This window comes from Colletotrichum orchidophilum (assembly GCF_001831195.1).
Source record: "Colletotrichum orchidophilum strain IMI 309357 chromosome Unknown Scaffold_164.1, whole genome shotgun sequence".
Classification (NCBI taxonomy): domain Eukaryota; kingdom Fungi; phylum Ascomycota; class Sordariomycetes; order Glomerellales; family Glomerellaceae; genus Colletotrichum; species Colletotrichum orchidophilum.
Genome location: NW_019173120.1, coordinates 45630 through 60322, shown reverse-complemented (window position 1 = coordinate 60322; position 14693 = coordinate 45630). Strand labels below are relative to the sequence as shown.

General features: G+C 50.9%; 4 protein-coding genes across 4 annotated transcripts; 3 read left to right on the top strand and 1 right to left on the bottom strand.

Moving 5' to 3' along the window:
* Nucleotides 1–764: 764 nt before the first annotated feature.
* Nucleotides 765–2606, top strand: CORC01_12746 (para-nitrobenzyl esterase; the record flags this gene model as incomplete). The annotated part of the gene is made up of 1 exon (XM_022624364.1): nucleotides 765–2606. One exon carries the CDS (start codon nucleotides 765–767, stop codon nucleotides 2604–2606), a length of 1842 nt encoding a protein of 613 aa, XP_022469130.1.
* A 433-nt stretch (nucleotides 2607–3039) lies between these two features.
* Nucleotides 3040–5038, top strand: CORC01_12745 (uncharacterized protein; the record flags this gene model as incomplete). Its single annotated transcript, XM_022624363.1, has 4 exons — nucleotides 3040–3271; nucleotides 3323–3433; nucleotides 3546–4241; nucleotides 4380–5038. 4 exons carry the CDS (start codon nucleotides 3040–3042, stop codon nucleotides 5036–5038), a joined length of 1698 nt encoding a protein of 565 aa, XP_022469129.1.
* A 1135-nt stretch (nucleotides 5039–6173) lies between these two features.
* On the bottom strand, nucleotides 6174–7622 carry CORC01_12744 (uncharacterized protein; the record flags this gene model as incomplete). The annotated part of the gene is made up of 4 exons (XM_022624362.1): nucleotides 6174–6737; nucleotides 6796–7140; nucleotides 7207–7307; nucleotides 7553–7622. 4 exons carry the CDS (start codon nucleotides 7620–7622, stop codon nucleotides 6174–6176), a joined length of 1080 nt encoding a protein of 359 aa, XP_022469128.1.
* Nucleotides 7623–11715: 4093 nt separating this feature from the next.
* Nucleotides 11716–13324, top strand: CORC01_12743 (UMTA protein; the record flags this gene model as incomplete). The annotated part of the gene is made up of 6 exons (XM_022624361.1): nucleotides 11716–11894; nucleotides 12057–12191; nucleotides 12285–12351; nucleotides 12405–12445; nucleotides 12525–13166; nucleotides 13258–13324. 6 exons carry the CDS (start codon nucleotides 11716–11718, stop codon nucleotides 13322–13324), a joined length of 1131 nt encoding a protein of 376 aa, XP_022469127.1.
* Nucleotides 13325–14693: the final 1369 nt, after the last annotated feature.

Here is a 14693-nt window from a genome sequence, read left to right as displayed (position 1 = left end):
TTGGCCAATGATAGGACCCAATTGAGGTGATTTAGCGCGCACGGCCATGCTGTCATACTTTGTAACCGTGCTGGCTTAAGATTCTCTTCCATTAGTAGTTGAGCCAAACCTCAGAACGGCCGAGACATCTTCCCAACCAAAACGAATAGTGACAGGTATCGGATCGCGGAAGATGGAAACGGATGACGGAAGCTCACACCATTACATCCTTATCACATCCAAAGGAAGTGTGGACTCTCTCAGGAAACACAGCCATCTTCAACCCCACAACCCCAGCCGAAAGCCCGGCAGCCGCATCACTGACTAGCATCTTGAACGGGGAGGCTGGGCCCATTGGCGAATGTTTCGTTGGCTAATTGAGTCGTCTACGTCTCTTATCGCATCTTATCGCTTTCCTCTGGCTGCTCACATACTGAATTCACTGGATTTACAGAGAAACCCCATGGTCCCCGGACCCCAGATGTGAACGCCGACGATATCGGAGCGACCCCGACTTGTTTCCCCCTCGCTAGATGACATCGATCTACGCAATTCCCGCAATTCTAGCGTGCTCGCTGCCCTGGTCGCTTGGGATTTCTCCGCTCTGCGGGTTCCTGAGTCAGGGAGCTGGCCTCTGTTAAACCCTCATCTTCACTGATCAATGCTTCGAATGGGTTGACGTTGTCTCCGTCGCGCGGCGAGAGGTTGCTTTCTGAGCGGGTCGCCGGGAAAATCATCAACCTGACAGCAGAGAGGGGAAAAGCGGACGACGACGGGAATCGAAAATGCGTTTAAAGCTCCGCGATGGCCGGCCCTACCCTTCGGTGGTGGTCTGTTCACTCATCACCATCTTTTCTTATGGTCAAGCAGCAGCAGCAGCAGCAGCAGCAGCAGCAGCAGCAGCAGCAGCAGGACTACCCGGAGACGAGGGATCGAGCACGTCGCCAAACATGAAGTTCTCCACGTCCTTCAACACGCTCTTCGCGGCCTCGCAGGTTGCCATCGCGCCGGCCGCCGCCGCGTACAACCCAGTCGAGCTCAAGGGCTACGGCAAGTTCACCGGCACCGTCATCAACTCGACATACAGCGGCCGCGCCCTGCCCGCGCCTGTCGACGCCTGGCTCGGCATCGACTACTCGACGCAGCCGGTCGGCGATGGCCGCTTCAACCCCGTCACCTGGCCGGCGCCTTTCAACGGCACGAAGCCGGCGACAAGGTACGGCAAGACCTGCGTCCAAGACCCGACCTCGACCGATGTGAGCACCCAAGACGAGGCCTGCCTCAACTTCAACGTCTACCGCACGCGCGGCATCCCGCTCGACCAGAAGACGCCCGTCCTGGTCTGGATCCACGGCGGCGCGTTCTACGCGGGCAGCTACAAGAGCTTCGACGGCGCCGCCTTCGCTGCCTCGTCTAAGGAGCCCATCACCGTCATCAACTTCCACTACCGCCTCAACTCGCTGGGCTTCCTGCCGTCGGCCCTCTTCGACGAGGAAGGCCTGCTGAACCTCGGCATGCGCGACCAGCACTTCTTCCTCCAGTTCGTGCAGAAGCATATCGCCGCATTCGGCGGCGACCCGGACGCCGTCACCATCGGCGGGCGCTCCGCCGGCGGCCACTCTGTCGGCATCCTCTACTTTCACAACTACAACGAGGACGAGGGCAAGCCCCTCTTCGCCAGGGCCATCCACCAGTCCGGCTCCGTCACTGCCCGCGCCTTTCCCAACGCGACATACCCCCTCTACGTGCAGCAGTACGAGCAGTACATTAACTACCTCTCCTGCCCGCTCAACGCCGACAACGCCGCGACCCTGGCCTGTCTCCGCGCCGCGGACGTCGACGCGATCCGCAACATCAGCACGAAGCTCTACAACGACTACGACCCGGCGCTGACCTGGCCCTTCCAACCTACACAGGGCGGGCCCTTGCTGGAGAAGTTCGGCTCGCAGTCGGGCTACGACGGCACCTTTTTCAAGGTGCCCGTCATCACCTCCAACGTCAACGACGAGGCCAAGTACTACATGGCCGGCGACAAGGAGACGAACCAGGAGTTCCTCGACTACCTCCACAACATCTCCCCGGCCCTCAACAGCACCGACCTCCGGCTCCTCGAGGACCTCTACCCGGACCCGGTCACGCACCCGGATTCCCCCTTTGCCCACTCCCCCAACAGCACGCAGTACAACCGCCTCTCGGCGGCGTGGAGCGACTACGCGTACATTTGCGCGGGCCAGGAGACGGCCTACCGCGCCTCCATCGCGGGCGTGCCGACGTGGAAGCTGCACTTCAACACCAACAACTCATGGCCCGCGTGGCGAGGCATTCCGCACACCGCGGACACAAAGTACACCTGGGACGAGCCGGTCGTGCAGTACCCCGAGGTCAGCCACATTTACCACGGGTACCTGTCCAGCTTTGTCTTGTCCGGCGACCCCAACACGTACAGGTATCCCGGCAGCCCCGAGTGGCCTCAGTATAAGCCTACGGGGTACGGACTCGCGTCGGAGCCGCCGCTGCAGCTCATTGTTCAGCCTAATAACGGGACAAGGGTGGAGAAGGATGATATTCGGAGGGAGGCGTGCCTGTACTGGAGAGATCCGGAGAGAGCTCCTCGCCTGAATAAGTAGATGTGAAAAAGGGTGAATAATATCAATAAGTTTACTTGTCACGGGGTTGACGCTTGTATACTAGACACTACCCACTCAATATAGATTTGGGTGATACAATGTCTTCTTTCTGGTCAGCCCTGAGACTGCAGCCTCGTTCCGTATGCAATGGCGTGTTGCTTCCGTCCATTGGCTGTCGGTGCAACTTTGGACTTGAAGTGATTGGAGCGGACATTTCCGCGTTTGCTGCACTTCTATCACACAAGACCACCCACCCGCAGGGAAGTTTAACGGCACATTTGCGCCGTCTATTTAGGTTGTTAATAAGCTAGCATAACCTTCGCGTTCGCTTCGTTTTCCACTGATTCACTGAGGACGGCGAGATTGCTTCTGGCCGCTACTTTTGAACTTGATCGTCACTGCAATCATTGACGCTTTGCCGGGTGCTTCCGCGATGATCGGTGTTACCAAAACGTCTGGATCAAGATCTGCCAACATTGCCCGCTTCCCGGAAGACACAGCGGCCAAGCGACCGCAAAAGAATGACGCCGTGAACGCGCGCAGTATCACGGCCAGTTCTACCTCACCACACCATGAGAGTGGAAAAGGTTTGGGTTTTCAACAAAAAATCTACATCAAGGGTGTCGACCCATTGCTGGTCGACAATGACCTCGCGCTCCCGCTACGTACGCTTCCCGGCAGGGGAAAGTCAATCGCCGCATCCCTGATGAATTCAGGGATTGATCATCCGGTTTTTGCGTCAAGCTCGGGTCCAGAAGATCGGAGAAGGGTCGAGGACCGGATCGCCCAGAGAAGGGTCCAGAACCGGATCGCCCAGAGAAACTACAGTAGGTCCTCAACGAGTGGCATTCCCCTCTCCTAGCTGGTTTACATCATATCGTGCGACAGGCCGACAAGTCCAGATTTGATATTACACGTAGCATGTTAACAATCTTCCAGGAAAGAAGCTCAAGGAAAGGCTCGAAGAACTCGAGCGAAGAGCCGGCTTCGAAGGGGAAACATGGAGCTCGACGGATGTGATCGAGCATGTGAGCTATTACTGTGCTCCCTTGCCACCAGTTTCAACCTTCGAGCTGAAATCTCGGGAATGGCCTGAAGTCTCAATGGCTTTTCAGAATCCCTCCTCAGTGCATCTGCCTACCGAACAAGACCTCTGCTTTGCGCGGATTGCTGATGAAAGTGACGACAAGAATTCATCTCTTTCCGAAGCATCAGAGGCAGTTTCCACTTCTACGTTGCCACCAGGCCATCGGTTTCGATCGACCAAACAGCAGCTAGTGAAGGATTGCCTGTTAAGTTTTGCAGAGTGGCAGCAGTGCCCTCAGAATTCGAACAAACGTACCGCGAATCCTTCGGCATCACAGGCGCAGAAGTCGAGCAAGAGAGCCAAGCGAAGCGAGGAGGAGAAGGGAAAGAACGACGACGAAGCGAACGATGAGGACGAGGATTCTAATGCCAAGGCAGCGGGGGCTTCAGCAGTGATCCCCCTCGAGAAGACCAAGAGCATCATATTCGCATGCCCTTTCTACAAAGAGGATCCTCTGAGGCACCTTCAGTGTCTCAGAATCGAACTCAAGAGGATCAAAGACGTCAAACAGCACCTCAATCGGAAACATCGACAACCGTCGTATTACTGTCCGACTTGCTGAATGGTTTTTGACCAGACAACGGATAGAGACTTTCATATTTCACAACGTGACTGTCTTGGGCAGGTGCAAGTTCGCTATGAGGGGATCTCCGAGGAGCAAAGCAAGCAGCTCACTCGAAAGGTAGACAGACGACTATCCGAGGAACAGCAATGGTTCACTGTGTGGGACATTATGTTTCCAAACGTGCCGCGTCCAGATTCGGCCTATCTAGGAAACCAGATTGAAGAATCCATGGTCATGATTCACGACTTTTGGGACGCCAGCGGAAAGGCTCTGGTATCCAATGCTCTTTACCAACGGGGACTGATACCAGACCCATACGTGCCAGATGAGGATGTCGAGCTCGAGAGTTTTCTGGCCGAGACGCTGGAATCTGTGGTGGAAGAGTTGCTGGTTTCCTGCCGAACGCAAATCGCGGCGAATCTTGCCAGGTCGAATCATCATTGTCACGAGGTGTCATTAGCTTCAGAAAGGATCTCAACCTCGGATTCTGGGGGGACAATGCAAACCAACGACACAAATGAGCAGATTCAACAAACTGTCGACTCCGCCTCGGCAGGTGAAAGGAGTAAGGCACAAGAAAAGCTCGTCGGCTGCGACTTTCTGACAGGTCTTGGATTGGTTGAGCCCCTAGCGGGTCATGACACCTACGGTGCTGCTGAAGGACTACAGTTCGACCTGACGCACGACTGGCCTACAGGGGAAGAGGGCTTCACAGAATTCGGTGATCAAGATTGGGAGCTATTAGCGGGTATGGATGATTTCCTGCAAGTTAAAAATTGATAGTGGCGGCGTCTTGCTGAACTTGAATCGCATTTTGTTAAAAATTCCGAAGCCAATATGCGAGCCTATTTGGTCTCACATGAACCATGGAAAAGCCGCCGGAATCTTTCCATGCCACCAGACGTCTTCGGTGCCTCATTAACCGCTTCTAACAAGCACCTAGACAAATTGAGTAATTGCGCTGGTTAAGTAGCATATACGTCGTGAATTTAACACAATTCTGCAATCTATAGAACAAAATCATGGTTCCTTTCCCTTCACTTTTGGCAATTCGAGAAATCTCGTTTCGCAAGCCTCCAACGAACTCCTGCTCGGAAGCCATCGCTGCCTTGTCGTCTTCGTATGAGAGCCCTCCTGGCGTATAATATCACCAAAACAAGACAATTGGAGGCTGCATGTGATTATGAATATCACCATCTTTTGATTTTGTTTCTATGCTAGATAGGCACACTGCATTAGTTTCCCCGCAGAGCTAAGTTCCCTTGCCCGCCAGACGTTATTATCATATCGTCTTGTACGTCCTATCTTAGTCAAACACTAGTGGGAGCATGGTCCAAGTACTGAGGCACTGTAACTGCAAGCGAATGCTCCATCCATGGTACCAAATAAGATAGGGGGACGATCTGTGGGCTTCATTTGGCCAAGTGCTAGACTCTTCGAAACTCTCCGTTGCTTGACTCTCTAGATTATCTTCCGATTATGACGTAGATGAAAACATCCTAGAAGTTCCTGTTTTGAGACACATAAGCGGTGTTCTTCAAGCCTTGGGGAATCCAATCCACCCAAGTGCCCGAAATACACTTTTACATGATAGCCGATTGATGAGAAAGTTTCAAATATGCTTGACGGCGGACGTGGATTCTCTCGGTACGAACTGGTTGTGGATGTTTGATGATTACTCAAATGGCCGTGTCAGAAGAACCTCGGCATGTGTAATATTTACAGCGGCTAATAGCAAGAATTCTTGCTGATAACCCCCGAGTTGTATGTAACACCATCTTGCTTCACCATCTTGAACTGCTGTGACAGTTCGGGGGTAATACCCCTATTTCGTTAAAAAATATTTTTCTGCGTGACTGACCCTTTTCCATTGCCTCCTAACTCCTGGGGTATCATGAATATTCGGTCTTTCCTGTCAAACGTACCACGCAACATCCTGATTCTGGCCCCCAACGGTGCTACTAGAATCCTGACGACTGGTCCTTGTCTGTCGCGTCATATCCAGCCCAGGTATACCACCCGGTTCGGTTATGTGACGGGAAAGCGAGCGAGGGCGTGGCACAGCTGCTGGCTCTGCTGCCCTTCCCGAGAAAGTGTTGGCCTGCACACCAAGCTCTAGTTCTGGCCCTGTGGTTTTGCTTTTGGGCTGTACTGTGTCTGAGCTCAACTTCCATCTTCCAGCCACATAAGGCATCGAAAATCTCCTCGACCTTGACATTGAAAGCGAGTTCTTCTGGCTTGCGTCTGGCGCTATGTCGTTGCTGTCTCTTCTTGATTCGGCATGGGGGCGCATAGGGTTCGAGGCCTTTACGATCTTTGCAATCAGATCTGCCATGCCCATTTCGATGTGCAGTTTCAGCAGGTAGGCCAGCGGGTGGAATTGAGCATAACTGTAACGGTTAGCAGTGGCACAGGCCTTTTGAGTAGAGGTCACATACATGAGGGTATTTGGGAGAGACATGAGTCCGATGAGAATGATCTGGGGGTTGGAGGGTAAGTCTTGGATTCATTTATATTCGGAAGACAATCAGACTTACGTCAAGTGACATCGAGACCCCAATCATGGCCAGATTGAACCTGAACAATGCCGTATACTTGGTCAAGCCGCTGGCAATCAGCCGCGATTTGACCAGATAAATAAAGGTGAGGTTTAGTCCGGCATCCACGATAAGGAATATGCCCTTTTCTATCCTATCCCAAATCTCATTGATGTGAATATAGGTCGAGTTGATCTGGAGACGAGCTGGAATCCAGATGCAGAAGACGCTGATATTGACCGCCAAAAGTATGCCAAACACTCCCCATTTCAGTCGCGTGGCCTGTGCGGGTATCGGCATCAAGATTGCGATTCGGTTGACGATGATTTGCATGAGACATTGGACCTGGTGTGTTATTGATTAGCTCGTGTTTGAATTCAGAAACGAGCGAAAGCCTGCTAGAGGATTTACCTGAATAGACCATAGAATAACTTCACCGACACTGTTAGCATGGAAACAACGCCCGAGCGAAAGTTCCGAGGCACTTACGTAAAAAGAAAAAGTACTCAAAGCTATCAAAGGTTAGACATACTGGAATCTCTGAGAGGATGAAGTAGAGAGGCCCACCTTGGGTCAATGATGGATGTCAAATAGCACCAAGATATGATGCCAATGACCACACTGGAGATCCATTCCGCCCAAATCAGCCATATGTATATATTGACTTTGCGAGTCCTGTTCCAACTGGCTCTGCTTTGTCGATAACCCTTGACTCCGCTCCAAAGACCGACTCCAAGTGTGAACCCCCAAAACATACTCGCTATGTTCTGTTCATCGTTCGTAGGCGTCGAGGCCACATACCACGGAGGTATAAGTGTTCCCGCCATCGAAGAACTGGGCCTCGTATTTCATCAGATGTCGTCGTTCTCGGTGGGTTCCCTGGTATTGCTGTTCCGTCTTCATCCTCCGGCGAAAGAAGTGGTATTGAAGGGTGGCTGAAAAAATTGGCAAGGTTTCAGACAAAATGTCGGGGCAGGGCAGTCAGTCACTTTTGAAAAGGTAGGACCCATTGACCGCTGCTATTGTAGGAACTTCAGCGACTGCACTAGTCGCGATGGCGGGCGAATAGCAAGCTAAAGCACGTAACGGCGAGTGGGAGCACGGGGGAAGGGTTATTTTGAAGGTTGGGTGTGGGCGGCGCGACACAAGCGCAGAGCATGGCCAACATGTCCTAACCCCGACTCGGGAACGTCACCGCTAGGGCCCAGATTCTTGACCTTTGGACCCTGCAGGTGTCAACTCGCCTGGCAAGCCTGGTACTCGACTTCTCCATCCGTTGGTCCCGGGTTGCCAGAGTTCGTTCGTAGAGTTGCCTGTCTTGGGGGTCGGCATTTGAAAGCCCGCCATCTAGAGGTCTCCTTGTCCCCGGGCAGCCGGTTGCCGGCTCCTCACTCTGGGGGTCTGCCACGCCGTCGCAAGTTTGAGGGTGGTGGCGATGATCTCCGGACAGTTACGCCGGGCCCCTCCCCCCTGAACCACACATGGATACTGCTATCGAGAACAAGGTAAGGGCTGGCAATTCGCACTGGCGCGGAGGCAAAGATCGTGGAGTGCCTGACGGTGCGATGATCGGACCAGGAGCCGGGGCAACCGGCCTTCAGCTAGTCCTTGATTCTTACTTAGTACGCAGACGCAGCGACTAGTTGCATCTCGTATATCATATTGTAGCCGCGAATGATCCAAAACAAAGTTTTGGCCTTAGCTTTGGGAGCGGTTTGCTCCCCGTTCCGTGCTTCTTTCTTCTCACCTCTAACAATGTTGGCCCAAAATCACAAACATCTGGAGAATCAACTCCTTTCAGGGTAATGGGCCCCTCAGTCACCCGCGAAAAATAGACTTTTAGTCCGCAGGAACGTGCGTCACTCCAACCCAGATCAGCACGAGGGTGCAGAAGTTCCAGTACTAAAAATGCGAGTCAGGGTTTGCACTGTCGTCATTACTAAAAACTAAACAGAGTTCGTTCTAAAGCGTCCGTCCGGCACCACCGTTTTTCCAGCGGAGAGAGACCGAAACCACCAGACGCTTCAAACGTCTTGTGGGGAGTGATCCGGCGAAGGTTCATCGTTTGTTTCGCGTTTTCTAATCTGTTCGATGGGCTCGTTTTACAAATCATCAATTTCAGAGCATTACTCTTGAAAGGATCATGTATCTGAGTGGATGAAGATTCTCATGACTCAATTTGAGTAGACGTGATGACGGCCGAACGTCATTTTCTGCGGAGGTTTGGAGATTTCTCCACACGTAGATCTAGCCTTGGTTCTTGAGAAAAGATAGGCGTTTGGATGGAGCGACTTATCGCATTCCGAGGATCGATTTCTGGAGGATTCATCCGTCCTCTCGCAGCGAGCCGGGCAGCTTCACGAGATGACAGAGGCTGGGCGATACATCTCAGTTCTGCTGGAAACTCAGCGCCAACAAGTTTTTGTGTCTTTGCGTCTGTCGTCAACCTTCCACTCAATGTTGCTATTATAAGGTATATATGGCGTCCATTAATGCGCTTAAACAACGGCATCGGCTTTGCGACAATGGCCAAGATCAACAGCCACATTTCAGTCACTGATGTGTGATTCAAAAAAGATGATATACCTAGACCCCTCTTATAAACCGGCGCTGTCAAATCGCAATCCGAGATGCGCAGTGAAGGAGCTATACCTATTAAGTTCCTCCTTGGCCAACATATCGTGCGTTTCGTCTGGATCATCAGCGCGATCCGCACCCGCGACTACGTTCTCGTCGATTCTTTATCTGTGATTCATTAACACTCGATGCCTTGCATTCCATCCCGCTGGTTGGAGAAGGGGCCGGCCGCATTTCTCTTTATTGTTTTATGGCAGAGTCTGTTGGTAAACCTTCCGGAAAGGACCCAGAGTCGACCACGACTGTTGAGAGATCTGGCTGATTTCATTCGTTCGGGTTGATGAACTCTCGTGAGTAATACCCTGGGCTGCTCCAACCCGCCTGCAGAACTATATGCGGGCTGGAACGGGAAAAAGGTAAACCAACAAGATCAAAGAAGGGGTGGCGATTATTTTCGACTTCCTACATCAAAGACTTGTGTGACCGCTTGTTGGTACGCGTCTTCGCATTTAATTACCACGATTTAACTCTTTACAGCACCCCGTTATTGAAAATGACTAAAAATGAGATGCCAATACTGAGAGGCGAGACCACCAAAGGAATAAAAATGCCAGGAGAGGCCAGTTACTAACTTATTGTGCATCTTCAGTATCCATGCGTTTTCTACTGCCTGTTTGAGCAAAAGCATTGCCGAGTAATGCCGGATCCACGGACGGACATATACTCAACAAAAGAACTGATTATCGGGGGCTACGGCGAACATCGAGGACTAGATCTATTGCGGCGCTTCAGATCCGATACGAACCGTGGCTGGGACTGGTGGTGAAGAGCCCACTGGTAGGCTGATCGAGCCCAGACCAGCGAAATGAGGATAAGGAGTAAGCAGATGTGGGAACGTTCAGATACCTACCTGGCTGCGTCTTGGTCTTGGTTATCCGTTTCGACTTTGATTTCTTTCGGAGAAACCGACCCTACAGCTGTCGTGGTATATTGCATGATCGGACCCGAGAACCAGCAAGCACCTCTTCACAGGATCAAGCAAGCGTCATTGACAATCGAGACCAAAGTTCTGGAGTCACCATCGGAAACCTTCATCGTTGAAGAAATATTCGATCAAGACAAGATTCACCTTCCACCGAGGCAGGAAAGGTTATATGTGGAATTGGGCCTATATGAGAAACATGAGCTCGCTAACAAATGGCTCAATGAAACAGGCAAGGGGCTTTTGAAATCGCATGTCAGGCTTATTGTGTCGAGGAACGAAGATGATAGGTCTTACAAGCGACTTGATGTTTTCGCGCCTTTGCGCAGGGTAGGAAACGAGACACCCAAGCTTCCATATATACGGGATGGTATTGCAAGGCGACCTTCAGTCACTAGGTCGCGTAGATACGGTTTTCGAGCTCTTGAAGTCAAGCTACGCAAGAGGGGGAAGCAATGGCGGGAATCCAAGGAGACAGACATTGTGATCATATGAGATCCAGCGCCTGAATTTAACTCCTGACTCAGTGACAGTCAACAGGTGTTTATCTGTCTCCTAGTACGGCGATAGTTCACCTTCTTCTCACTAGTATCCTAGATACGTACTTTTGTCAGCTCGATTGTAATGTGGGTTATTGTCATAACCATCCTGCAGATAGATGCTCCTCGGTTTCGTGCGAATGAGGATGTATTCAGCAATGACTGGCGACGTGATGTTATGTGAATACTGAATCGAGGCACAGCTCATGTCATCAGTACTCCCTAGCACTGCATCAGCCATCAAGAATAACGCCAGTACGATCTTAATATCTTTCTAGCACTCGGGGAAACCAACAAGAACTTGGCTTGGTTGAAGGCCACATGCGGATTACTTTACCCGCTCTGGAATTTGTACTTAGAGCGGGCCAGAAGAAAGGCGTTGCAGTATCGAAGTTGGCCCGAAAATAGATTTACTCCTTCGGACGTTGCTTGTTTGCTTGACATTAGCACAGCCAGAGATTAGCAGTACAGTGCATCTGTGTCGTCGGACCCTCCATCACGTCACAGACCTTCCGGGATTAGCCTAGACCATGCAACGAATATTGGAGAAATGATGTTCTTATTCGTCCGGGGAGGCGGGCTCTCGCTTCGATACTTGGCGACTCCGGCCCCGGTTTGTAGCCACCAACGGAACGCCTGTTAAGATGCAAGACAAGCACCCACGTCGCAGAACCAACAGAAAGAAAACGGAAGGCGTTCAAAAGAGGGGTTGTTCCCAGTTTCGTGCGTTGAATCTCAAAAAATTCGAATGACTGTTCATAATCTTGACTTCTTTCCCACTGGCAGCTCTGATCATTTTGAACAAAATTCACCAACTCCGACATGGCATCAAACCAGAGCTCGGAGCTGCAGGCCTCGGTGGCGACAACGGCTGCAAAGAGCCCGTCCTCCAAAGGATCGTCTCCACCAGCGGCGGGAAGCTCACCTGCTGCCAATGCCAATGAGTCTGAAGGAGGCCCAATCGTGGCTGTGAGTCGAAACGCCGTGTCGTTGCTACATAAGTAGCTCTTGGGGAAGCCACATCAGGATGCCGATTAGCTGATCGGCTTTTCAATAGGACCCGGCCTTTGAGCATGAGGATTTGACTGAAGAGGAGACGGAAAGGCAAGTCTTGCCCAAACGCATACCAGAGGATCTGGAAGACAAGCTAACCCATTAAACAGCATCCACACGTCCTCGACTGCTTCGTTGAGCGAAAGTATAACTGAATACCGACGCATTCTTGGGCGGACCTACACGCAAAAGGTTGACTACTGGGGACCAAACGACGAAAAGCAGAATGAAGGGCTCGATCTTGCGTAAGGATACATCATCTGTTTCGAGGACTTGCACACTCCACGGCAGCAGGACATGTCAAATTTCCTTGGGTCACTACTGACACTTTGTTCAAGTCATTATTGGGAGTGCGTCTTTTTCGACGACAAGTTATTCTTGGCACCAATCGGAGATACCCCTCATGTCAGTTGACATAAAACTGTTTACTTCAACTCAGCAGCTAAGAGTGTAAACAGAAAGTTCTCGACATCGGCACTGGAACGGGTATCTGGGCTATGTAAGTTGCCTTCCTCTCACTCTTGTGCCAGTCGACGCTTTTATAGAAATTATAAGAAGATCTAACAAGCTGTATACAGTGACTTTGCCGATGAATTCCCATCGGCGGAAGTTGTTGGAGTAGACATTTCGCCGATACAACCGAGTTGGGTTCCGCCTAACTGTAAATTCCAAATCGACGATATTGAGGCGGATTGGACATGGCCTCTGGAATTCTTTGACTACATCCATATTCGGCATCTGGAAGGATGTGTTTCTGATTGGCCAAAGCTCTACTCCCAATCATTTGAACACCTCGTACCCGGTGGGTACGTTGAGGTCAACGAGCTGGATCTTGAAGACTACTCCCAGGCGCTTGGCGACGACTTGCCCCAGGATCACGTGTACAGAAGGTGGGCAAAGATCATGTTCGAGTCTATGGATAGACTCGGGAAGACCGGGAAACAGACTCGAGACCACGGCATTGCAAACGGCATGAGAAACGCTGGGTTCGTCGACATCGTGGAGAAGAGTTGGCCCATTCCTATTGGAGGTTGGGCGTCTGACCCTAAGCTTAAAGAAGTCGGCGCCGTCAACCTCCAGTACATTGACCAGTCCCTCGAAGGTTTTGGGACTTTTCTCCTGAGAGAAATGATGGGATGGGAGGATGTGGAAATTCTTGTTTTCATGAGCGAGATGCGCAAGGCTTTGAGGGATCTCAAACTTCAGACGTACTTCACATTGTGAGTAAATTGCCTGCATCTGCGCTCAAAGCGTCTGATCTCTGTTGCTGCTTCTACTGTTTATTTTCTCTTTGCTAACAACCTTGAACAGACACGTGGTGTATGGGCGGAAGCCAGAAGAATCCGAAGGACAGGCAACCGTTGCACCCGTCGCCTGAGCATCAGGTAGAACTTCTTCATACTACCTTGCCTTTTTTTTTTTTTTTTTTTTTTTTCCCTCCCTTTCAAGATAAATATAGCAAAATGGGGACACCAACCTTTCTTAAGATGACTGGCCTTTTGGCAATTTTTTGACTTATTCAAATTTGAGTGAGCCCCCATCCCCCACTCCTGCTTTTTTTTTTCTGTGTTTTTTTTTTCCGTCACTTTCAAGATAAATATAGCAAAATGGGGACATCAACCGTTCTTGAGATGACTGGACTTTTGGCAATTGTGTGACTTATTCAAAGTTGAGTGAGCCTCAATCCCCCACATCTGCTTTGTATTTTCAAAGACCTCGAACGAGATGATCTTCCATTTGGGACAACAATCACTTCCTCCGCATCTTTCTGACTGTGCTTCAAGGACACCATTTGATAATGTATTAACTTCAATGGACTCGTGTCACCGTTTACATGTAAGGAGCTCTGCGAATGATTCACTAGCTCTTTTTTGCAACTACAATTTCAGTCTCATTGCCCTCGACTACTTTTTGCAAAACATTTTCACCAGAGTCATGATGTCGTTCGCTAATTTGGGTATTATGGTTGCTCAATTTGCTGCATTCTTCAGCATGGTGCTGAGACTTTGGCTAAGACTTCTCTTCAAATATGACAAGTCTGCTCTCTGAAAATACAAGGCCGTAGTAGGAGGAAGAGCTAGGCTCCTTGCTAAGCTTCTCCAATCGACCAACATAGTTTTCCGGTGTGACCACTAATCACTGAGTGAAATGCCTTTGTCGATTTCTTGTGGCCTCTACTTGCCGTGGCACACGGTGATCGACACGATTTGGCCTCTCGACTGCATTGTTCCTGATATAAATACCCTCCTTACCGCTTCGGGACAAAAATCGCCTCGATCGCGTTCTGTGGAACCACTGGGGCAACAACACGAGAAGGATTGCATGAAGTCCCCACCAAGTGCCGTTAGCTTCCGTGCCCAGACAACAAAGCTGCTCGTATTTCACCGCTGAACCTGCAGCCCTGTTCCGCCTGGCAATTGCCGCTCTGTGCCGCACTCTAGTGCGATCTATGGGATTTTGATGTATAGCAATGATGTCATATTGTACCCGTCAATAGCCTCCTGCTTTCGTGGTTTTCCTTTGGGAATCTCTGGTTTGCTTTTAGGCACTGACAGTTCACCCCATGGTTTCAAGCCGAACAGCAAACGGGTTTTCCTATGGTTTACTACCTAGGCACGAGTGTAGCGAAAGTGGTTTTCTCCCCAACTGACTGACTGTGAAATCTGATGAGTTGGAACTTTGGTTCTAGCGCGGGTCGTTCATCGGGCCCAGAACAAGGTATGATCGCTCAACGGCTGAAATGTTTC